Raw genomic sequence first — 25342 nt, forward strand, 5'->3', positions numbered from 1 at the left:
AAATTAGACTGAAGGCAGTGTTTAAACATGTGTGTGATGTCTAGAGGAAAGAGGTCTTGAATGATGTTTATTACCTCTTCTACTGGCACACTGGTGAAGAGGGACACAATATCCAGACTGGCTAGTATGTCTGTTGGTTCAATCTTAATGGCTTGGAGTTTATTCACAAAATGTTGACTATTCTTGATATAGGATTCTGTTGATCTTATTTTGTTATTTAATAAGTTTACAAGATGCTCAGCCAAAAGGTAAGTTGGGGATGATCTCCCATCAACGATTGGACAGAGACGTATATCCTTTTTATGTATTTTAGGAGTCCCACATAGTCTGAGAATAATGGGATTTTATTCTTCTCTTCACCTCTTCTTGTTAAATGTTGCAATTACGGATTAGTTGGTTTGTTTCATTGTGTAGGATCTTATAGGTAGAGTTGTCTGATAGTAATACGTTTAACTTATCATAATAGTCTTGAGAGTTAAGGATGACTGTTGAATTTCCCTTATTAGCCTTGGTAATGATGATATCTTTGTTTTTCTTTTAGTTAAGGATTGCCTTTCTATCATAAGGAGACATGTTGAGAATAGGTTGTTTAGCTTTGGCTAGGATTATGGTACTTTTGAATCTAATAGTGTTGGCTGCAATTTGCAGTAGTGGATATAGGCCTTTTTCAATTCCATACATAAAATCCATTTTAGGAATGTGCTTTGGTGTAATTGCAAAGTTAAAGCCTTTTTTGAGAATGTCTGATTCATTTTTTGTCAGACTATGATTCGACAAATTGAAAATCACTTTGTCGTCCGGGAGGTTGTTCTGTGTCCAGTATTTTTTCTTGTAAAGTTCATTAAACTCTATATCAGTTAAAAAAATCTATCTACGCACTTCATTGGCACTTATAAGGGAAAGGATTCAGAACACGAGGTACGAACTTAATCAAAGTGATTGGAAGCTGGGCAAGAGCATGGTTGACAAGGGTGTTAGAGCTAGGTTTTTTACTTGGAGAGTAGTGAATGAGTGGAATAAGCTTCCAGAGTCTGTTGTGGGTTGTCTTGGAGTTGCCCGGAACAATAATAATAATAAAAGTGATATTAATTACCGTAGGTTCTTTGATGAAATTTCCAACAATTTAGAATATACCATATGCAACCAAATAGATCAAATGATACAATGCAGTTATGAAAAAACTTTCAAACTTTCTAAAGAAAAACAAATTAAGAAATTCAATGAACTTTACAAGAAAAAATATCGGACAAAGAACAACCTCGCGGACAACAAAGTGATTTTCAATTTATGGGTCAAAACTGTATAACTGAGAGGAGACCTCCACATAGGCTGTAAAGGAATGTGGAGAACCGACCAGGGCTTCTGACCTAATTAATGCCCAATCCTCACCTTCTCGTGGTGCACTCTGTTGGGTATCTACCTGGATACTGAATGAACAAGGATGGGCTGGCAATTTGGGATTTAGCCAACCAAATTGTATTCTTATTGGCTTAAACCAATATAGAAAATGATGGTACAAAATGACAAAATTTCATGCTGCATGGGGAGTCGCCCGGTTAAACAAGGGCCCCCATTGTTTTCGCCAGGGAACCAGTGCGAACAGCGAAAAGTCAGCTACTGGAACAGTAGCTGGGAGGTTGGCAGGTTGTTCTATATCCGATATTTTTTCTTGTAAAGTTCATTGAATTTCTTAATTTGTTTTTCTTTATAAAGTTTGAAAGTTTTTTCATAACTGCGTTGTATCATTTGATCTATTTGGTTCCATATGGTTATTCTAAAAAAAAGGATATACGTCTCTTGACGGAGACATACAGGGTGTTCGGGATAAATTTGACATATTTATAATTAATTATATTTTTCCGTAAGTTACATGTATTAACACACACTTCTCTTCATTTAAAAGTTTGGACCCTTCTTCATTCATATACAAGATGTCAGAAAGGATGGATAGCTGGAACCCACCTGAATCATGGAAGAGAATAACTTGTATCATGATGATTCGTGCCCGCCATCAAAATAAGGATATTACGACTGCTGCCCAATGCTCCCTGAATACAGTAAAAACAATCAGGCATGAACTAGAGACTTGCAATGGTGACTACGAGGATGTAGCAAGAAGAAAGATCCCTAGCAGACGATCTGATTGCGTTCGTACAGCAGAATTCCTCACAAATCTGCAGGAACAGGTGTTGAAGAACCCTGGCATTGGAATTCGGGCTTTGTTCGTGGAGTTGCTAACTGTAGTCAAGCCCTGGATAACAAGGGTAGCCAATGGTAGGCCGTATGTATGGCAGCAGGTTTCGGCCCCTTGCCACACCTCTGAGAAAAGTCAAAAATGGTTGTCTGAAAATTTCTACGACTTCACCAGTCCAAATGTTTGGCCTCCAAACTCCCCAGACCTTAACCCCATGGATTATTTTGTATGGGGCGCAGTTGAAAAAGACACCAATTGCACTTCCAGTAATACAAAAGCCCAGTTAATGGATAAAATTAAAACAGTTTTTGCGGCCCTTCCCAGGGAGACTGTAGCATCAGCTTGTTTGAGGTTCCGAAGCAGAATTGAAGCTGTGATCGATGCTAATGGTGGTTATTTTGAGTAAATCTTGTTGATAGTATTGTAATTAACTCTGCCTGTAATGTTTTTTTGTCAATTCATTAAATTTAATAGATACAAAGAAGATTTTCTTTTTCCTTACGAAACTGTCAAATTTATACCGAACACCCTGTATATCCTTTTTAGGTGTCCCATATAGTCTGGGAGTAATGAGATTTGAGGATTTTATTCTTCTCTTCAGATGAATAGATGACCAGACATGAAGGGGTGTGGTTGGGAGGAACAGTGCCCCTGACCTTAACGTGAATGGGTTGAAATTATTGGATTTCTGCTGTACTAACAGCTTGTCCATAATGAATACCTTCTTCCATCACCGAGAAGTCCATAAGTATACCTGGTACAGGAATACACTAGAACAAAGGTCTCTGATTGACTTCTTTATGGTCTCAGCAGACCTATTTTTCCTCAGTGTTGGACGTTCATGTAAGAAGAGGGGGCAGAACTGTCAACTGACCACCACCTTGTTGTGTGCACTCTACGGCTTCAGAAACCAGATGCTACCATCAACGCTGGTAGGCCTAAGCAGCTGTACCGCGTGAAATGGGAGACACTGCAAAATGAGGGTGGTGAAGAAGAATTTTGCAGGTGACATTTCCTCCAGGTTCAAAGAGATTCCCAAGTATACCACAGATGTTGAGGAGGAATGGAAGCTGTTCAGAACAGCTGTCACTGCCTCTGCACTCTCATGGTGTGGCAGAAAGCGGCTCGGCGTGGCAACGGGCAGTGAGAAAAGGACACCTTGGTGGAACCACAAAGTCAGAAAAACTGTCCCGGCAAAAAAGGAGTCCTACCTAACATGGCTTAGAGTCAGGTCACCTGAGATGCATTTGCAGTATGCTGAGGCACGAAAAGCTACTGTTAAGGCAGTAAGGACAGCAAAGCAGAAGGCTTGGGAATCCTTTGGAGAAAGATTTGACTCATCCTATGCAAATGCAAACAAATTATTCTGGAAGACCATCTGCCGCCTTCGAGGGAGTAAATCGTGCACAGCAAGGGCAATTAAGGCCTCTGATAGTGCACTTTTAACAACCGAGAAGGATATCCTCCACAGATGGAGGGAATACTTTGAGAGCCTTCTTAATCCAGGTGGCCCAGCAGTTGTGGACATCAAAGAGGTGCAGATCGGGGCAATGACTAGTTTCACAGCAGAAGAGGTCCATTTAGCAATAAAATCGCTAAAATCGGGCAAGGCTGCAGGCAATGATGAAATTTGGCCCGAAATGCTAAAAGCCTTAAATTGAGACGGTGTTCTCTGGCTGACTCGAATGTGTAAGGCTGCTTGGATATCTGGGCGAGCACCAAAGCAATGGCAGACAGGCATAATAATACCAGTTTTCAAAAAGGGAGACCAGAAGGAAGGTAGTAACTATTGTGGCATCTCTCTGTTCAGCCTGCCTGGGAAAGTGTATGCTAAGTGCTTGGAAAGACGGTGCAGGAGCATAGTTGAGTCAAAGTTCCAGGAAGAACAATGTGGCTTTCGTCCTGGTAGAAGCACAACTGACCAAATCTTCACTTTAAGGCAAGTCTTTGAGAAATCTTGGGAATATGCCAAGAATGTCTACACATGTTTTGTGGACTTGAAGAAGGCATATGACCGGGTTCCTCGGGATAAGCTCTGTCAAGTAGTAGAGTAGTATGGAGTGGATGGTCAACTATTAGCTGCCATCAAGTCCCTGTATGAATGCCCCCCAGAGTTTTGTGTCAGGGTAAACAGCACAAAGTCTGAACCTTTCACAGTCTCCGTTGGCCAAGGGTGTGTTCTGTCACCCGTCCTTTTCATAATATTTATGGACTGGATTGATAGGCACAGCCGAGGCAGTGAGTGTGTCAGAATTGGAAAATGTAGCATTGGACGTCTGCTTTTTGCAGATGACCTAGTTCTGCTTAGCTCTTCCACAGATGACCTCCAGCGGACCCTGGATAGGTTTGTAGCTGTTTGTGCAGATGCCGGAATGAAGATCAGTGTGGCCAAAACTGAAACATTTGTGGTCTCACAACAACCATCCCAGTGCACTCTAAATGTAAGTGGAGTCCCAATGAGGCAGGTGAAGAAGTTTAAATACCTTGGTTCCATATTCACGAATGATGGAAAATGGGACGTAGAGCTAGATACTCGAATTGGCTTAGCAAGCTCAATATTGCGGGAGCTTGGTCGTTCGGTAGTATTGAAGCGGGAGTTAAGCCAGAAGGCAAAGCTGGCTGTCTTCAATACAGTCTATGTCCCTATCCTCACCTATGGTCATGGGAGTTGGGTAATGACCAAAAGAATAAGGACACGAATCCAAGAGGCTGAAATGAGGTTCCTTCGAGCGGTTGCGGGGCTGACAAAACTCGACAGACTCAGAATCTCTGCAATTCGGGAAACCCTGAATACTCAACCACTGCTTCTCCATGTTGAGAGATCACAGTTACGTTGGTACAGGCACCTGGTCAAAATGCCACAAGAGCGGCTCCCTCAGCAGGCCCTCAATGCCAAGCCAGAGGGTGGGAGGCCATGTGGAAGGCTAAGGACTCGCTGGATAGATTATATCCAAAACCTTGGATATAACGTGTCCCAAACGTGTCCACCCAAAACGGTGGACACGTTTGGGAATCCCACCAGAACACCTGAGCTTGGTGGCAGAGGATCGTGACCATTGGAAGTTCCTCTTGCAGCTGTTGCCCCAACAACCCAATTAGGAGGGGTGGGCCTTGAAGATGTATGTATGTGCCAAATGTTGCAATTACGGATTAGTTGGTTTGTTTCATTGTGATTTTTTATGGTGGGATCTTTGTGTAGGATCTTATAGGTAGATTTGTCTGATAGTAATACGTTTAACTTATCGTAATAGTCTTTAGAGTTAAGGATGACTGTTGAATTTACCTTATCAGCCTTGGTAATGATGATATCATTGTTTTTCTTTTAGTTAAGGATTACCTTTCTATCATAAGGAGACATGTTGAGAATAGGTTGTTTAGCTTTGGCTAGGATTATGGTACTTTTGAATCTAATAGTGTTGGCTGTAATTTGCGGTAGTTGATATAGGTCTTTTTCAATTCCACACATAAAATCCATTTTAGGAATGTGCTTTGGTGTAATTGCAAAATTAAAGCCTTTTTTGAGAATGTCGGATTCAATTTTTGTCAGACTATGATTCGACAAATTGAAAATCACTTTGTCGTCCGGAAGGTTGTTCTGTGTCCAATATTTTTTCTTCTAAAGTTCATTAAACTCTATATCAGCTAAAAAATTCTATCTACGCACTTCATTGGCACTTATAAGGGAAAGGATTCAGAACACAAGGTACGAACTTAATCAAAGTGATATTAATTACCGTAGGTTCTTTGATGAAATTTCCAACAATTTAGAATAACCATATGGAACCAAATAGATCAAATGATACAACGCAGTTATGAAAAAACTTTCAAACTTTATAAAGAAAAACAAATTAAGAAATTCAATGAACTTTACAAGAAAAAATATCGGATACAGAACAACCTGCCAACCTCCAAGCTACTGTTCCAGTAGCTGACTTTTCGCTGTTCGCACTGGTTCCCTGGCGAAAACAATGGGGGCCTTGTTTAACTGGGCGACGCCCCATGCAGCATGAAATTTTGTCATTTTGTACCATCATTTTCTATATTGGTTTAAGCCAATAAGAATACAATTTGGGCGGCTAAATCTCAAATTGCCAGCCCATCCTCGTTCGTTCAGTATCCAGGTAGATACCCAACAGGGTGCACCATGAGAAGGTGAGGATTGGACATTAGGTCAGAAGCCCTGGTCGGTTCTCTGCATTCCTTTAAAGGCTATGTGGAGGTCTCCTCTCAGTTATACAGTTTTGACCCTTAAATTGAAAATCACTTTGTTGTCCGGGAGGTTGTTCTGTGTCCGATATTTTTTCTTGTAAAGTTCATTGAATTTCTTAATTTGTTTTTCTTTATAAAGTTTAAAAGTTTTTTCATAAGTGCATTGTATCATTTGATCTATTTGGTTGCATATGGTTATTCTAAATTGTTAGAACTTTCATCAAAGAACCTACGGTAATTAATATCACTCTGATTAAGTTCGTACCTTGTGTTCTGAATCCTTTCCCTTATAAGTGCCAATGAAGTGCGTAGATAGATTTTTTTAGCTGATATAGAGTTTAATGAACTTTACAAGAAAAAATATTGGACACAGAACAACCTCCCGGACGACAAAGTGATTTTCAATTTGTCGAATCATAGTCTGACAAAAAATGAATCAGACATTCTCAAAAAAGGCTTTAACTTTGCAATTACACCAAAGCACATTCCTAAAATGGATTTTATGTGTGGAATTGAAAAAGGCCTATATCCACTACTGCAAATTGCAGCCAACACTATTAGATTCAAAAGTACCATAATCCTAGCCAAAGCTAAACAACCTATTCTCAACATGTCTCCTTATGATAGAAAGGCAATCCTTAACTAAAAGAAAAACAAAGATATCATCATTACCAAGGCTAATAAGGGAAATTCAACAGTCATCCTTAACTCTCAAGACTATTATGATAAGTTAAACGTATTACTATCAGACAACTCTACCTATAAGATCCTACACAATGAAACAAACCAACTAATCCGTAACTGCAACATTTAACAAGAAGAGGTGAAGAGAAGAATAAAATCCCATTATTCTCAGACTATGTGGGACTCCTAAAATACATAAAAAGGATATACGTCTCTGTCCAATCGTTGATGGGAGATCATCCCCAACTTACCTTTTGGCTGAGCATCTTGTAAACTTATTAAATAACAAAATAAGATCAACAGAATCCTATATCAAGAATAGTCAACATTTTGTGAATAAACTCCAAGCCATTAAGATTGAACCAACAGACATACTAGCCAGTCTGGATATTGTGTCCCTCTTCAACAATGTGCCAGTAGATAAACATCATTCAGGTAGATAAACATCAGAGGTAATAAACATCATTCAAGACCTCTTTCCTCTAGACATCACACACATGTTTAAACACTGCCTTCAGTCTAATTTCTTCAAGGATAATAACACCATATACCAACAATTAGAAGGCCTAGCAATGAAGTCTGCTGTCACCATCTTGTGCAGACCTTTTCATGGAAAAACTTGAAAAAGAAATTCTCTCAACAATCTCCCCTAGACCATCTATATGGTGGAGATATGTTGACGATATTTTCATTATATGGCAAGATAGCTTAGAAAACCTAAAATCGTTTGTGAATAAAATCAACTCCATACATAACAAGATAAAATTCACTCTGGAAGTTGAAAACAACAACCATCTGCATTTTCTAGATATCTTGATAAAAAGACAATCAAATAGTGTCAATTTATCTATTTACAGAAAGCCGACAGACACTGGACGATACCTTCATTATACTTCTAACCATCACAAGACACACAAACTACGCATTATCCATATGTTGAAAACTAGAGCATGTAAGTTTATATCAGAAGAGGAGGATACACAGACTGAAATCTCACTAATTGCCAAAACATCATCATAAAATGGATACCCTCCGAACATCATCAAAAAATATCTATACGGTGACAACCCCAGACAAGAAGAACCAAACTCCAGCACATTTCTACTGTAGTGATTCCCTTCATCAAGTCAATTTCTTATCAAACAGCCAAAATACTAAAAGCCCACAACATCAGAGTGATCTTCAAACCAACCACTAGCATCAAACATTTTTTAGGATCACCAAAAGACAAGGTGCCATTCTACAAATATCCAGTAGTATATTACTGGATATTTGTAGTATATTACTGGATATTCCTTTCTCCTGTGGTTTTGCCTACATCGGACAAACTTAACAGAGTTTGGAGATTAGACAGAGAGAGCACGTTTGTAATGTAAACCACAACAGAAGTATTTCTTCCGGCTTAGCACATCATTTCTGTACGTCTAACCACACGATAGAGTGGCAAAATAACTCTATGCCTTATTTAGACAACGACTATAGACATCGTTTATTCAAGGAAGCCGCAGTAGTGTTAAAAACTGGCGGAAACCTCAACAGAAACCAGGGTACTATTCTTAACAGTTCATGGAAAAACCTCATCCTCTCTCTAAATCCATCTGAACTACAGCTAGCTAGTAATCACATTATGCATTTACAACAAACACGCATGCGTGATAATGATTAAGAACAATGAATCCACTCAGTCTCTGTCACGCGAACATGCAACCTTAGCTACTAGAGTGTTTACAACATTTTTATGTTCCTTTCAATTTGCATTTACTGGTATTTTTTATACTTTTCCGTCAACACCTTGAAAAAGCTAGACAGTTTGCTAGCGAAACTGGTAGGCAAAGAATGTTAAAATATTTGTATATGGTCAGTATTAAACAATGTTTTTTTATGCTTAATACAATAGATACTTATTTTCAACACATCTCATTGGAGAAAAATATACTGAACATAATAAAATACTTTGTCACAATTATAAAGATATACAGAAGGTCTTCAATTCAGTATGGCACAAGGCATTGTTGAGAATACTGAACCAATTCGGAATAGTAATAAAATAGTACGGCTTATTAAAACTTTACCATTCTTCAGAAATGTTAACAGATATCAATAGCAGCTATAGGAAGCCTTTCAAAATGGAAAGAGGTGAGTGTGTCAAGGCTGCATACTTGTGCCAATACTTGTTAATCTACAATTGGAATATATAATAACTTAGCCTTGAAAAATAGTTGTATTGTAATTACAATTGATAACAAAAAATCAATAATTTTAGATTCATCAATGACATTGACCTAATAGTAGAGAATGAACATCAATTACAACAATTAACAGAGTTTCTAGGACACTTAGTAATTACGGATTAAAGATCAGCATTTACAAATCAAAAACAATGTCTTTGGGAAAAAACTTTTATGAAAATTTCAGTTAATGATGAAAAACTGGAAGTAGAAGAAAGATTCACCTACTTGGAAAGTGTACAACAGAAATGGCTGGTCTAAACAAGATATTAAAAAGCATGCATTGCTAAAGCAATACTGACTTACCAATTTGGAAGGTCAATAAAATACAGCTAACTATAAGGCTATTGTTAGTTGTCTTACTATATGGATGCGAGAGATGGACATTGCTGAAGATGACAAAAAGCTATTGACCTTTGAATGAACTGCTGCAGAAAAATTCTGAAGATACTATATACGGTACACATAACAAAAGACAAGGCTAGAAGGAAAATCCACTCTACTGACAGAATCCAAGAAAATATCATTATTTAAATACACTGAAACACACAACCCAGCAACAGCTCCAGTGGCTGGGTTGTGTGGCTAGATCCGATAGTTTACTTAAAACAGCACTAGAAGGCTCGACTTCTGGTAAAAGACACCAGGAGCAACTCAGAATCACCTGGATGGATAATATTAGAAAACCAACTAACTCTTTGTTCTCCACCTTGTTAAGGAGATCAAAAAGGACAGAAAACATCTAGAGAGACCATATTAGGACTGTTGCCTTTATAGTGACCCAATGGTCTTCAGAGACTATGAGTGAAGAAGAAGAAAACATTAAAAAATAAATGCATTTCGTCTGAGTTCAATATGATCTGCCTGAATGTATTACAGGTCAGCAAGAGTAGTATAAGTTACATGCTTCTTTAAAGTAAAGTGGTGAGGCACACACAACCAGAAGATTAATGCTACGATGAATTTTAGAGTGCATGCATATAGGAGGGTCATCAGCCATCAGTGAGAAAGAATGTGCAAGAATGTGACTTAAGCAGAACATCATCCTCTCCTCTGTTCATACATACCCTAGACTTCTTCCACTGAGCATTTATCCTGCTTCCAATGCAGGGTCTGCAATTACACTGATGTGACTTTGTTAGTAAAATTCCCAACCAGCCTGTTGCTGAGCCTGCCATTGGGGGGGGGGGGGGGTGTATTTTTGACTGTAGCAGCATGTGCTCACAGGCTGGTTTGCCTGTTCTGAGGGACGAAAAACCCTCTGCCTCCGTATGAGACCAGCTAACCCACCTTTAGTCAAAAGAGACCAGATAAAAGTTCCTCGCATCTTGGACAGGAATCAAACTCAGGTCTTTCCGACCAAAGGGCTTTTTCTATACCAACTGAGCGCTATACATACCATAGACTGCAATGCATAATTTCAAGCTTTGTCTTAATGGTGGATAGGACTTGTAATCCATAATCAATCTTTGAGCAACTGTATGCACAGTTGACTAAGTAAAGAAGATATGAAAGATATTCGGTGCTCTCTTGCACTTCTAGCTCAGTTGAAAAATATGTGCAAGAAATGTAAGTAGACTTTTTTTTTTTTTAGATCAAAAATGAGTCCTGCTGCTGCTAATGAGATAACAGTTAGTCATTCTTAACTCTGATTCTTTTCTGTGTTAAGAATTATTACTTTAATTTACTGATATATATATAATTGAAGAAATTTACAGATAACAAACTAGAAAAACTATTATTATTATTATTATTATTATTACGGGTATCTCCATGGAGTCAGTAGACTCATCGCGGGAGACCCAAACTAGCAAAACAATATCTGTCATATCTCTTCTTGAATTCATTTACAGACGAAGAGCTCACAACTAAGTCAGGCAATGAATTCCACTCATTCACCACCCTCCAGGCAAAAAACCTTGTTCTGACACCTTTGTTAACCACACTCTTCTTTAATTTCCAGAGATGACCTCTTGTTCTTCCATCACTATCACACAGCTGAAACATTTCCCCTGCATCAATCCTATAAAAACCTTTTAGTAATTTGAATGTTTCTATCATATCCCCTCTTCTTCGCCTATCAACCAATCTCTGCAATCCACAAGCTCTCAATCTATCAATGTAGGGAGCATTTTTTATATCACTCACCAACTTGGTCACTCTTCTCTGAACCCTCTCCACAGCCTCCTCATCTCCAAGGAATCCAGGTGACCAGACCTGAGCACAGTAATCCAAATGTGGAAGTATCAATGCTTTATAAAGGGGAATAATAACCTCTTTATCTCTGGATGTCAGTGTGTTCCTCAACAACCAAGTAATCCTATGTGCAATCTTGGACACCTTAGCAATGTGTCCTCTGAACTTCATCTCCCTATCTACCAATACCCCTAAGTCCCTAGCCTCATCAATCTCTTGGAGTACCTTTCCATCGATGTAGTACACAGCTGGTAATCTTTTAATCCCAAAATGCATGACTTTACACTTTTCCACATTGAACTGACATCCATTTTCTTTTGCCCATTTTACCAGCTTATTTAAATCCTCCTGCAAACTTTCAACATCAGCTTGATTTTTTATTGCACTACACAACTTTGCATCATCAGCAAACAACTGAATATCTCCCTTTAAGCCGTTTCCTATATCATTTATATACAAATTAAACAACATTGGCCCAAAAAGTTATAAATTAAGTTGCAAATGTATTGCTGACATTTTGACTGTCACAGTATTATTGGTCACATTCATGCAGGCATGAATGATCTCTTGTATGCTGAAGATGGATAGCTGAGGAGTGACAATCAGCTAAGTATAGCTGAGGTTAGTATTAAGATGGACCAGATTGAGGACAATTTCTAATGATTCCACAATTCTTCCAAGCTCATCACAGCATCTAAAAATGTTTTTTGATTTGTTCCAGATCACTGGATGAATGATAGAATCGTCGTCATTAGGATCAGAAGAATTAACATGATTTGATAGTATGCTGGCTCTATTTCTGCCATACATGGTCTCTCACATGCTCTTCCATACACAACTAAATGGATTTTTTTTTAGAAATTATGGACTCTACAACCATGTTATGAATGACTATTTTAATTTTCGGACGTTTTGACTTTCATATTAAGGTCATCATCTGGAGTATATATATATATATATATATATATATATATATATATATATATATATATATATATATATATATACACAGAGAGCTGAGTTACATTTCACACAGTATGCTAAAGACACAATGATTTGATCAACAGTTATTCTACCGGCATGACCTCTAGTGAGAATAGAATATATTAAAAAAAATTAAATAAAAAATACAAATAAAAATAAAAATTTAATTAATTAGAAACTACATCAAAGATAGTTTTCTTACAGTAACAATGATGTCCTAATTTAATATGACAATTGTTATATTAGATTTAAGATTCTGGATTATCTACGGTCCTCTTTATAGTTAATTCTCAGGGAGAAAGGTTAAGTGGGCAGAATATGTGCCTTCCATATGCTTGGGATTTTTACACCATCATTATTGTTAAGATTAGGGTGGTTGATAGGAATCTCACAGGCTTCCTTAAATTTATACCATGTTTTGGCGTGATGTAAACAACTGGTGCTTTTCCAATCAATTCTATATAAAGTGTTCAGGGTATGATCAGAAAGGGCAGCTTCACCATAGTTATTATATTTAATGTGTCATTTATGTTGCTTTTGTCTGATAGGAATTGTACGTCCTGTTTCTCCTATATATATGGTAGTTTACAGGTGCAATAAATACAGTATACTCCAGGGTGGGCCAGCGGAAGGGGTGGGTCTTTAAATAAGTTGAGTAAGCTCTTTAATTTTGCAGGAGGTTTAAAGGCAGCTTTAAGGTTGTATTTCTGTATTCTGTTTATTTTATCTGATGTCCCTTTAATGTATGATAGTATTTTGGCTATAAGCATTTTTAGGAAAGAATTGCTGATAACTTTAAATTCATCTTTAAATGCTTGTTCATTGAAGCAAATCTTCAAAACCCTGTTTTTTAGAGTATTAATGGCAGCTAGTTTTTGTGTTGGGTGGTGGTGGTAGGAGTTTATGTGTATATATTGGCCAGTATGTGTCGGTTTCTAAACAGGGAAGGAAAGACTGCCAGAAGGAAGACGTGTGACAAGTGTATCTAGAAACGAAAGTGTGTTCTGGTTTTGAAACTCAATTTCAATCACACAGCCATGGGCTCACCATTATATCCCCCATTGCTAACTTTTATGTGGAACATTTTGAGCAACGTGCTCTACATTCCTCTCCTTTAAAACCCAAAGTCTGGCTTAGATACGTTGAAGATGTTTTCGCTATCCGGCCCCATGGCCACCAGACATTAGACACTTTCCTCAGCCATTTAAACAAACAACACAAATGCACTATTCACAATTGAGATTGAAAACTAGAACACACTTCCATTTCTAGATATACTTGTCACACGTCATCCTTCTGGCAGTCTTTCCTTCACTATTTACTGGAAACTGACACATACTGGCCAATATATACACATAAACTCCTACCACCACCCAACACAAAAACTAGGTGTCATTATTAGTATAAAAAACAGGCTTTGAAGATAACTGATAACCAATAAAGCACTGAAAGACAAATTTAAAGTTATCAACAATACTTTTCTAAAAAATGGTTACAGCCAAAACACTATTAACAAACTTCTCTACAAGACCTCAATAAAAAACAAAGAAAAACCAGACTACAATAAAACTATAACCATTCCTTACATTAAAGAGACAGATAAAATAAATAGAACACTACAGAAATGCAACCTTAAAGCCATCTTTTAAACCTCCTGCAAAATGAAAGAGCTTACTAAACTCATGTAAAGACCCACTCCCTCCACTGGCCCAACCTGGAGTATACCGTATTTATTGCACCTGTAATCTACCATATACAGGAGACACAGGATGCACAATTCCTATCAGACAAAAGGAACATAAACAACACATTAAATATAATAACTTTGGTGAAGCTGGCCTTTCTGATCATACCCTGAACACTTTACATAGAATTGACTGGAAAAGCACCAGTTGACACCAAAACATCGTATGAACGTAAATTCAAGGAAGTCTGTGAGATTCTTATCAACCACCCTAATCTTAACAATAATGATGGTGTAAAAATCCCAAGCATATGGAAGGCACATATTCTATCCGCTTAACCTTTCTTCCTAAGAGTTAACTATAAAGAGGACCGTAAATAATCAAGAATCTTAAATCTAATATAACATTTGTCATGTTAAATTAGGACATCATTGTTACTGTAAGAAAATTATCTATATAAAAGAATGTTTCTCTGATGTTATCTTAAATAGAATATAGCACTGATGTAGTTTCTAATTAATTAATTAAATAATTAATTAAATTTTTATTTATATATTCTATTCTCACTAGAGGTCATGCCAGTAGAATAACCATTGATCAAATCATTGTGTCTTTAGCATAGTGTGTGAAATGTAACTCAGCTTGTCTCTGTATATATGTGTATACTCCAGATGACGACCTTAATGTGAAGGTCGAAATGTCGGGAAATTAAAATAGTTATTTATAACATGGTTGTAGAGTCCATAATTTCTAAAATGAATGCTGATCACTGTGTAACACTAAAGGAAAGGATCGATGGATTTCTCCGTATGAAAAAATACAGCACATTGCAGTTACACCAAAGATTGTAAACCACGGGATACTTTAGGTTGTCGTGTTTTGGTGTTTAGGTGTACTGAGTAAGGAATGGAGTTTGAAAATTAAAGTAATTACTTTTAACACAGTAGTAGTCTTCATAATTTATCAAAATGAATTATAACTCTGATTCTGGGTTAAGACTGTATTTTCAACAGCCCTGTACACAAATCATTTTTCAGGCGAAAAGCTGAACTCATTACTTAAGTGTCTACGAAGAAAGAAAATCAATCGCTTGTTATGTCTGGTTTTCAAAGATCATTATTTTAGAGGAATGACAGAAAAATATCAATTCATCAGCATAATAAGCACTGCTTACAGCCAGAGAAAGTTCTATTAGTGAGTTTACTCTAACAGCAAAAAAAGTCTTGCATTTTAAGAAAGAGCCTTGGAGAACACTTTTGTTGGGAGTATGGCTAGGACAGTGTGTATCTTACTTAGATTTCAATCAATATTAAAGGCAGTTGTTAAGGAATTGTCATGATTTCATTTTTCCTCACAATCTTCAATAACTCCACTTTTTTTTTTTCTAGAAACACGCCTCAATTTTCCTATAACATGGATATCATAAATTTTGTATCTATGCAGCATTTACTAATATAAACAGAGAATGACACAGCTAAAGATGTGTAAATTGCCTATTCGTTTAAAATATCATTATTACAGACAAAAAATGTTATTTCTCTTATTCACTCTAAAAATAAGAGATAAGGAAACATATTCCCTCAAAAAACTGTATCCATTTTATGAAAAAAAAAACAGAATTATTAATAATAATGAGAAATTATTCACGCAATAGTATTCTATAAAACTTTAATACAGATTACCCCAACATATTTAAGAAAAATTATTTTCATATTGATAAAAGATCCTGAAGAGATTGCTGTATGATTAAATTCTGTAAAACTAACAAGTAAAACTAACTATAAAATTAACAAGTCACAAAAAATCTTTTACCAGTTCATCCTCCCTGGCTTCCCTTTCCCTCTCTCGTTCTAAACGCCTTTGTTTCACCTTTTCCAATTCTCTCTGAAATGAAATGAAAATTATATGTACATACATTTTCTAATTTTTATCTAGCATAAAAAACTTCAATACAAATTAATAATAGATGTAATAATTTCTTTCTTAGCATTTTCTCTCTCTTTGTAATGCAGCACTTTCATATGAAATGGAAAAAGGCATCATAGACATTAAACAATAATCACTATCATTCATAATGAGTGACCATTAGTAAAGAATCGGAAAAATAAATGGATTGGTTGGAATCACAGACAAAGCAGAGAATACACTATGAAGCAAGCGCATTATGTTCATTGAACTGCATGTGTCCCCAGTGAGTTTACTTATTTGAAAGGATAAAAAACCTGAATGTCAGAAATGAAAAAGGTTGCTATCACTGTAGAAACCAAATGAAAAGATTAAAGATTGCTTATATATCATATGAAAATCAAACAGGTCTTTTCAGACAAAGAGCAAATATTGCATCATCATGATCAGGACTATACAATGGTGATGCCAAAAAAATGAAAGAACACAACTATTTGCATGATTATATAAAGCCATCGCACAGGTGCCTGTTATCAAAAATACAAAATCCACACCATTTTTCTATAATTATTGACAAATGAATACAATGTTATTCACACATATTGAGCAAGGAGCAGAAATTAAAATGAGTTCTTCATATATCATCATCAAATTCCTGCCATGTACCCTCAAGGGGTGTACAGGATATGATAGTACTACATGAAAAATTTACATCATTACTAACTTCCTATTACAATTTTCCTCCAGATCAGTCTGTTACTTGTCAAGACTCCAATATTCAGATCTTATATTTCTGTCGTCTAAGGCACTTTGTACTGTATCAATCCACCTATATCTTGGTCTTCCTCTGGGTTGTTTTGCTGTGAACCTGGCAGAGAACACTTGTTTTGCTAATCTTTCCTCGTCTATTCTGTTTAAATGACCATACAACCTGAGATTAGCTCTGCTAACAATTCCTGCATGCTGACAACATCAAGTTCTTTCCTAATATCCTCGTTTTCAATATGATATTGCCATTGATGCCATCTGTTCACACCTATAATCTTTCTCGGGACTCTCTTATCTGCAGTCTCTAGGCTTTGGTCAAGTGTTTTACTTCTCACCCATCTCTCAGATCCATAAGTTAAAACTGGTTTGAACAATGTCTTGTAAACAGCTAATTCAGTTCCGACTAATTTCTCTCTTATTCCATATGAATTTATTCAATTGACTTCCTACCATACCAGCTTTGTTGATTCTGTTCTCTATTTCCATATTTAATTCACCATCTTCCCTAAAAATTGTGCCTGAGTAGGTGAAATGTTTTACTTGTTCCACAGGTTCTCCATTCACAATGCAGTTGCCTATTTTCATTATCTTTGTCTTTTTATTGCTGACCTTCATACCATATCTATAACAACAGTTATTCAATTTAGTCAGGGAATCTTGCAGACTTCTAATGGATTTCTTTAGAATTATAACATCGTCCACATAAAGCAAAGAGCTGACATTAACAACCCCAATTTTGATATCATGTCTAATACCACTTTCCATCATAATGTGATCCATATAATGAATAACAGAGAGGATAATGAACATCCTTGTCTCACACCAGATTTAACATTAAACCATCTTCCTGTACTTCCTTCAATTCTAACTGCTGACTTACAACTCAAATAAAGACTAAGTATTGCATGATATAATGCCCCATTGCCACCTTATAACTGTAGCATATTGAATAGCTTCTCTCTTGGCACCTTATCATATGCCTTTTCCATCTACAAAACTTAAATAGCAATATTTGTTATATTCCCATGATTTCTCAACTATTTGTCATAAGTGAAGATCTGATACCAACAGTCTCTATTTGGTCTGAATCCAGCTTGTTCTTCACCAAGCTTTACTTCCACAATTCTCAATCGTTTCTCAAGAATACTTGCATATATCTTACCAGGAACACTCAGTAGGGAAATACCTCTGTAATTCTCACATTCAGTTTTATTTCCCTATTTATATATGGGTACTATGAGAGCTCTACTCCAATCATTGGGAATTCATCCCTCTGTCCAGGCCTTCAGAACTATGCAGTGCAGCCACTGCAAGACTTTTATACCACCATACTTCAGCATTTCTGGTAGGATATCATCTACTCCTACTGCCTTTCCACATTTCAAGCCTTTGATGGCTTTTTCAACTTCAAGTATGGATATGTATTCCTGACTGTATGCCTGTTGAGTGCCTTTTACCACTGTGCTATCACTGCTTGTTTCATTTAGCAATTTCTCAAAGTAATTACTCCATACTTCAAGGATATCTTTTTCTCCAGTTTTTATGTCACCTTTATCATCTCTAACTCCTTTTACAGCAATCTTTCCTCCATTTATAAGCTTCTTCAACAACCTCCAGAATATTTTGCCACCTTCTTGATATTTATTTTCTATGTTCTTGCCAAAGTCCTACTTTGTCTTTTGTTTAGCTAGTTTTACACAGTGTTTAGCTTTCTTACATTTGTCTCTGTATTCTCTAAGAGCACAAGCTGACTTATTTGCCAGGAACTTTTGGTATGCTTTCTTCTTTTCCTTCACTGTCTCTTTAACTTCCTGTGTCCACTGGAGTTCTGATTTTTCTATCTTTGCAGACAACCTCACTACATGCCTCTCTGGCTGAATCAATCAAGGTTTTCTTCAAGATTGGTGTTAGTAATAACCAGTCCATGTCCTGAGCAGAAATCCAACAGGTATTTGCCATTATTATTAGCTTTGCTCTTTTCTTAAAATTTTCCCAATATATTTTTGTATGTCTGACAATTATTTCTTACTCTGCTATTTAGATCCCCAACAAGGACCAACTTTTCCTTTTTCATTGTGTCAGCTGCTTTCTCTAAATCCTCAAAAAATTCCTCCACTTCTACCTTAGTAGAACCTTCTGTGGGACAAATAAGTCCCACAGAAGGTTCTACTAAGACATAAGCACAAATAAGTCTCATTGTCCAGTTCCCCATTCTGATATTTGCCCACATCATTCTACTTGAGACTGCATGCCATTCAAGAAGATTAGCCTCGTATTTTGTGTTAAATACTATGGCTACTCCTTCTTTTCCTTGATTGTCATTTCCTGAATATAACATTTTGTATTTATTGCTCAGAGAAATCTCACCAGTTTTTGTCTTTTTTTGTTTCAGTCACCCCCATCACGTCGATCTGGTACTTATCTAATTCTTCAGCTAGCTCCATTTCTTTGCCATCCAAGATAGTATTCAGTTGATAGTACCAATATTTATCTCTGGTGTGTTTTCAGATTTGTTCCAGTAGTTGACTTTTCGCTGTTCACCCTGGTTCCCTGGTGAAAACAACAAGGGCCTTGTTTAACCGTGCAACGCCCCAGTCGGCATGAAATTTTGTCATGTTGTACCATCATTTGTATTTTGGTTTAAGCTAATAAGAATACAATTTTTGTCAGCTAAATCCCAAATTGCCAGCCTATCCTCGTTCATTCAGTATCCAGGTAGATACCCAACAGGGTGCACCACGAGAAGGTGAGGATTGGACATTAGGTCAGAAGTCCTGGTCGGTTCTCCCCATTCCTTTAAAGGATATGTGGAGGTCTCCTCTCAGTTATACAGCTTTGTTCCTTAAGCACCTCCTTCTTTATATATCAAGGACCCAATTAACAGGACAATGTTAAAATCTTAGTGGCTATTATCTGATATTGATAATCAGTTGAAACTGATCTTTCCAGTAAATTATATATAACAAATTATATTGTTATTTTGATCCTTTAAATTAAAGCAAAAGAATTCAAAATGTTTGCAAGCAAAGTAGCTAGGCTACTTGTACACAGGGGCTATTGACATCGTATCAAATTAGCTCACCATCCAACAATGCACATCACCCTCACTTTCAGACATATATATTGCCATGCAGGGAAGAGTCACTACTCTGCACTGATTTAAATCTCAGTACCTCCACAGATCTAACTCCCATGATGAGACGTCAATAAAAGTGGAAAACCAGTATGAATAATGACTTTCCCTTAATGCACACAATAAACACATCCAAAAAAGATATGCTGTGCATGATGGGATAGTGAGGCAATCTGATGTGAAGTCAAAAGTCTCTATGTGCAAGTAACCTACTTGTGAGGATATCGGATTCACACATGCAAACCTTTCATATATCTTTCAGGTTTGAAAATATCAGAGGTTAATCACAGAAAAAGGGAAGTACACAGGTGAAACATTAAAGAACCTGTCTTCCAAAACAGGGGAGAATCTAGTCTCCTGTCCAGGCATGGTCTTAACAGTGTCCTCTGTGTACCACTATACATGCTTTCCTCAAGGCATGAAAAAACAAATTAAGTGGTAGCAGAATTATTTGCTAACTGATCAGGAAGTCTACTTAGGTTTTACTATCAGGCTATCCACTTATCAGTGTGATAAGTGGACAGCCTAGGATGAATGAAGAGATACTTCTTCCATAGTTAGTTACAGTCTGTTAGAAAAGTGTGGGGGAGGGAGAAACAGAAACAATGAAAGTCATCTAGGGGTCTGGTTGGCATTTCATCTATCTAGGGTGTCTGGTTGGCATTTCATCTATCTAGGGGGTCTGGTTGGCATTTCGTCAATATGGGAGATGGTATACTTCTAAGGCATCAATACTCATCTGAATCAAAGTCTATTTGGAGAGAGAGATTATTTCATATATTGCTCAGGAAGATCCATGAAATGGTGTCAATTCTTTTTCCCCAATTGCACTTTTTTTTATTTTTTCCATAATTTCCTCAGTACCTTACACACGTTCTGTGTCGAGATATTTATACTCAGGGAATATGGATTAATGCATAATGTTTATTTGTTCTTATATTGAGAGTTGCATGTCAATAATATAAGTTAAGATCAATGCTAAGAAAGCTTATATAAAAAAAAAAGCTTATATAAAAAAAAAAGAGACGTTATAACAAACATGGTTAGCACATCCACCAACAGGCTGTAGATACAAATACCACCATGGGCAGGGCAGGGCGTTCTGTGAATGCCTTTGTGGGGTAGATAAATTTTTACTGCTCAGAATGAGACCACCACTATGCTTACTGGAGACCTTATCATCAAATTCCTGCCATATACAATCAAGGGGATGTACAGGATATGATAGTACTACATAAAAATTTACATCATTACTAACTTTGTATCTACAATTTTCCTCCAAATCAGTCTGTTACTTGTCAAGACTCCAACATTATCAGATCTTATATTTCTATTGTCTAAAGCACTTTGTACTGTATCAATCCATTTATATATATATATATATATCAGTCTTCCTCTGGGTCGTTTTCCTGCCAACCTGGCAGAGAACACTTGTTTTGCTAATCTTTCCTCTCCCATTCTGATTAAGTGACCATACCACCTGAGTTTAGCTGTGCTAATGCATTCCTGGATGCTAACAATGTCAATTTCTTTACTAATATCCTCATTTTTAATATGATATTGCCATTGATGCCATCTGTTCATGCCCCTAATCTTTCTCTGGACTCTCATATCTGCAGTCTCTAGTCTTTAGTCAAGTGTTTTATTTCTGACCCAGCTATCAGATCCATTAAGTTAAAACTGGTTTGAACACTGTCTTGTATACAGCTAATTTAGTGTTCCGACTAATTTCTCTCTTATTCCATATGAATTTATTCAACCGACTTCCTACCATACCAGCTTTGTTGATTCTATTGTCTATTTCCTTATTTTTAATTTACCATCTTCACTAAAAATCGTGCCTAAGTAGTTGAAATGTTTTACTTCTTCCACAGGTTTCCCATTCAAATTTTTCTTTAGTCAAATGTTAAAATGCAGAAGCATTAAAAATGTCAGTTGACATTTTCAATGCTTCTGCCTATTTTCATCTTTGTCTTGTTATTGCTGACTTTCATACCATATCTATTACAACAGTTATTCAATTTAGTCAGGGAATCTTGCAGATAGCGGATTTATTTATAACATCGTTCACATAAAGCAAAGAGCCGACAATTAATATCTCCAATTTTGATATCAGGTTTAATACCACTTTCCTTCATAATGTGATCCATATAGATCATGAATAACAGAGAGGATAATGTACATCCTTGTCTGACACCAGATTTAACATTAAACCATCTTCCTGTACTTCCATCATTTCTAATTGCTGACTTACAACTGAAATAAAGACCAAGTATTGATTGATATAATGCACCATTGCCATCTTATAACTGTAGCATATTGAATAGCTTCTCTCTTGGCACCTTGTCATATGCCTTTTCCAGATCTACAAAACTTAAATAGCAATCTTTGTTATATTCCCATGATTTGTCAACTATTTGTCGTAAAGTGAAAATCTGATCCTGATAGCCTCTATTTGGCCTGAATCCAGCTTGTTCTTCACCAAGCTTTTCTTCCACAATTCTTCTCAACCATTTCTCAAGTATACTTGAATAAATCTTACCATGAACACTCTGTAGGGAAATACCTCTGTAATTCTCACATTCATTTCATTTCCTTTTTTATATATGGGCACTATGAAAGCTCTACTCCAATCATCTGAAATTCGTCCCTCTGTCCAGGCCTTCTGAACTAGTTAAGCCACTGTAAGACTTTTATACCTCTTTTCTTTTAGTGTTGCACAGTGATCAGCATTCATTTTAGAAATTATGACTTTACAACCATGTTATAAATAACTATTTTAATTTCCTGACGTTTCGACCTTCATAATAAAGTCATCATCTGGAGTATATACAAGGACAAGCTGAGTTACATTTCACACAGTAAGCTAAAGAAACAATGATTTGATCACCCGTTATTCTACTGGCATGACCTCTAGTGGAAAAAAAATGCAGATAAAATTAAAAATTAATTATTTAGAAACTCATCAAAGCTAAATTCTGTTTAAGATAACTTGAGAGAAACATTATTTTATATAGATAGTTTTCTAACAGTAACAATGATGTCCTATTTTTAAGATTACAATTGTTATATTAGATTTAGGATTCTGGATTACCTACGGTCCTGTTTATAGTTAACTCTTGGGGAGAAAGATTCCGTGGGTAAAATATGTGCCTTTCATATGCTTGGGATTTTTAGACCATCATTATTGTTCAGATTGAGGTGGCTGAGAAGAATCTCACAGGCTTCCTTAAATTTATATTCATACATGTTTTGGTATGATTTAAACACTGGTGCTTTTCCAGTCAATTCTATGTAAAGTGTTCAGGGCATGATCAAAAAGGCCAGCTTCACCATAGTTATTATATTTAATGTGTCGTTTATGTTCCTTTTGTCTGATTGGAATTGTGCATCCTGTTTCCACTATGTATGGTACATTACAGGTGAAATAAGTACGGTATACTCCAGGATGGGCCAGTGGAGGGAGTGGGTCTTTACATGAGTTGAGTAAGCGCTTTAATTTTGCAGGTAGTTTAAAGAAGGCTTTAAGGTTGTATCTCTGTAGTATTATGTTTATTTTATCTGATGTCCCTTCAATGTAAGGAATGGTTATAGTTTTATTGTAGTCTGGTTTATCTTTGTTTTTTTTTTTTATCGAGGTCTTGTAGAGAATTTTGTTAATAGTGTTTTGGCTTTAACCATTTTTTAGAAAAATATTGCTGATAACTTTAAATTTGTCTTTCAGCACTTCATTGGAGCAAACCTTCAAAGCACTGTTTTTTAGAGTATAAATAATACCTAGTTTTTGTGCTGGGTGGCGGTAGGAATTTATGTATATATATTGGCCAGTATGTGTCGGTTTCCAATAAACAGTGAAGGAAAGACTGCCAGAAGGATGACGTGTAACAAGTGTATCTAGAAATGGAAGTGTGTTCTAGTTTTCAATCTCAATTGTGAATTCATTCATTCATTCATTTCAATCTCATTTGTGTTGTTTGTTTAGGTGGCTAAGGAAAGTGTCTAGTGTCTGGCAGACATGGGGCCAGATTGCGAAAATGTTGTTAACGTATCTAAGCCAGACTTTGAGTTTTAAAGGAGAGGCATGTTGCTCAAAATGTTCCACATAAAAGTTAACTATAGGGGGGGGGGATACTGGCAAGCACATGTCTGTGCCTTCTTTTTTTAGGTAGAAAGCATTTTGCCATACAAAATAACCAGAACGTAATACATGTGAAAAGAGTGCCGTAACATCTGGAGGGAATTTGTTCTGTAAAAGAAGGATTGTGTCATTGATTGAGACATTCGTAAAGAGGGCAGACATCAAAACTGACTAATAAATCATCTTTTTCTAATGTAATGTCTTTGATTATGTTTAAGAAGTGTTGTGTGTTTCTAATATAGGGGTAATGACCTACCAACTCCTTGAGCATTGACTAATTTCTTGGCTAGGTGATAATTTGGGCTGTCTATACCTTCGACTATCGGCCACAGTGGTGTGTTTTGTTTGGGTATCTTTAGTAGACTGTAAATTCTCGGGGAAAGAGCGTAGTGCAGAAGTAATTTTTGACTGTATCTTTGGGCCATGTAGTAATTGATTTAAGTAGTTTCTCTGTGTTCTTGTTTATTCTATTGGTTGGATCATAGTTAACAAGTTGGTATGTACTACTGTCTGAGACTAGCAGATTCATTTTTTCTAAATATGTGGTTTAGTTTAGAATAATGGTGGCACTTTTTTTTTTTTATCGACTCTAGTTATTACGATGTTCGGATTTGATTGTAATGATTTCACCGCTGTTAATTCATGTTTCATTAAGTTGCTTGTAATTGTTTTCTTATAATTTATATTTAAAATGTTGGCGGTTTCTAAACGTATTTATACCTCCTTTTAATCTCCATACTTCAGCATTTCTGGTCGAATATCACCTACTCCTGCTGCCTTTCCACATTTCAAGTCTTTGATGGCTTTTACTACTTCGAGTATGGATATGTATCCGCTCTCCAGCCAAAGGCTGCGGATTCGAATCCCGCCATGGGCATGGATGTTTGTGATAGCCTGTGGAAATACTAGTGGTGGTGGTCGGCGGTTAGATGGCATTGGTGTAGTTGTGGTCAGTTGGAGTATTGAGTGGTGGAGACAGAGCTGTATAGTAGATACCTTCCCCCGATGAGTCTTTGGACTCCCTGGAGGTGTCAAATAATAATAATAATGTATTGCTGACTGCATGCCTGGTCAGTGTCTTTTACCACTGTGCTATCACAGTTTGTTTCGTTTAGCAATTTTTTGAAGTAATTTCAAAGTAAAAGATATCCATACTTCAAGGATATCTTTTTCTCCAGTTTTCATGTCATCTTTACATCTCTATTTACTTTTACAACA

At 36.6% G+C, this 25342-nt stretch overlaps 1 protein-coding gene across 1 annotated transcript in view; it reads right to left on the reverse strand.

The window, feature by feature from the left end:
* Positions 1-25342, reverse strand: part of cactin (cactin, spliceosome C complex subunit) — a 207379-nt gene that overhangs the window by 118199 nt on the left and 63838 nt on the right. Inside the window, exon 7 of the mRNA XM_090402413.1 lies at positions 15993-16064. Within this exon, the coding sequence (XP_090258539.1) occupies positions 15993-16064 (72 nt within the window). The remainder of the gene's footprint in view (positions 1-15992; positions 16065-25342) is intronic.

Source organism: Typopeltis vanoorti, chromosome 13 (assembly GCF_054136105.1).
Source record: "Typopeltis vanoorti isolate ZY-2024b chromosome 13, IOZ_Tvanoo_1.0, whole genome shotgun sequence".
Lineage (NCBI taxonomy): Eukaryota > Metazoa > Arthropoda > Arachnida > Uropygi > Thelyphonidae > Typopeltis > Typopeltis vanoorti.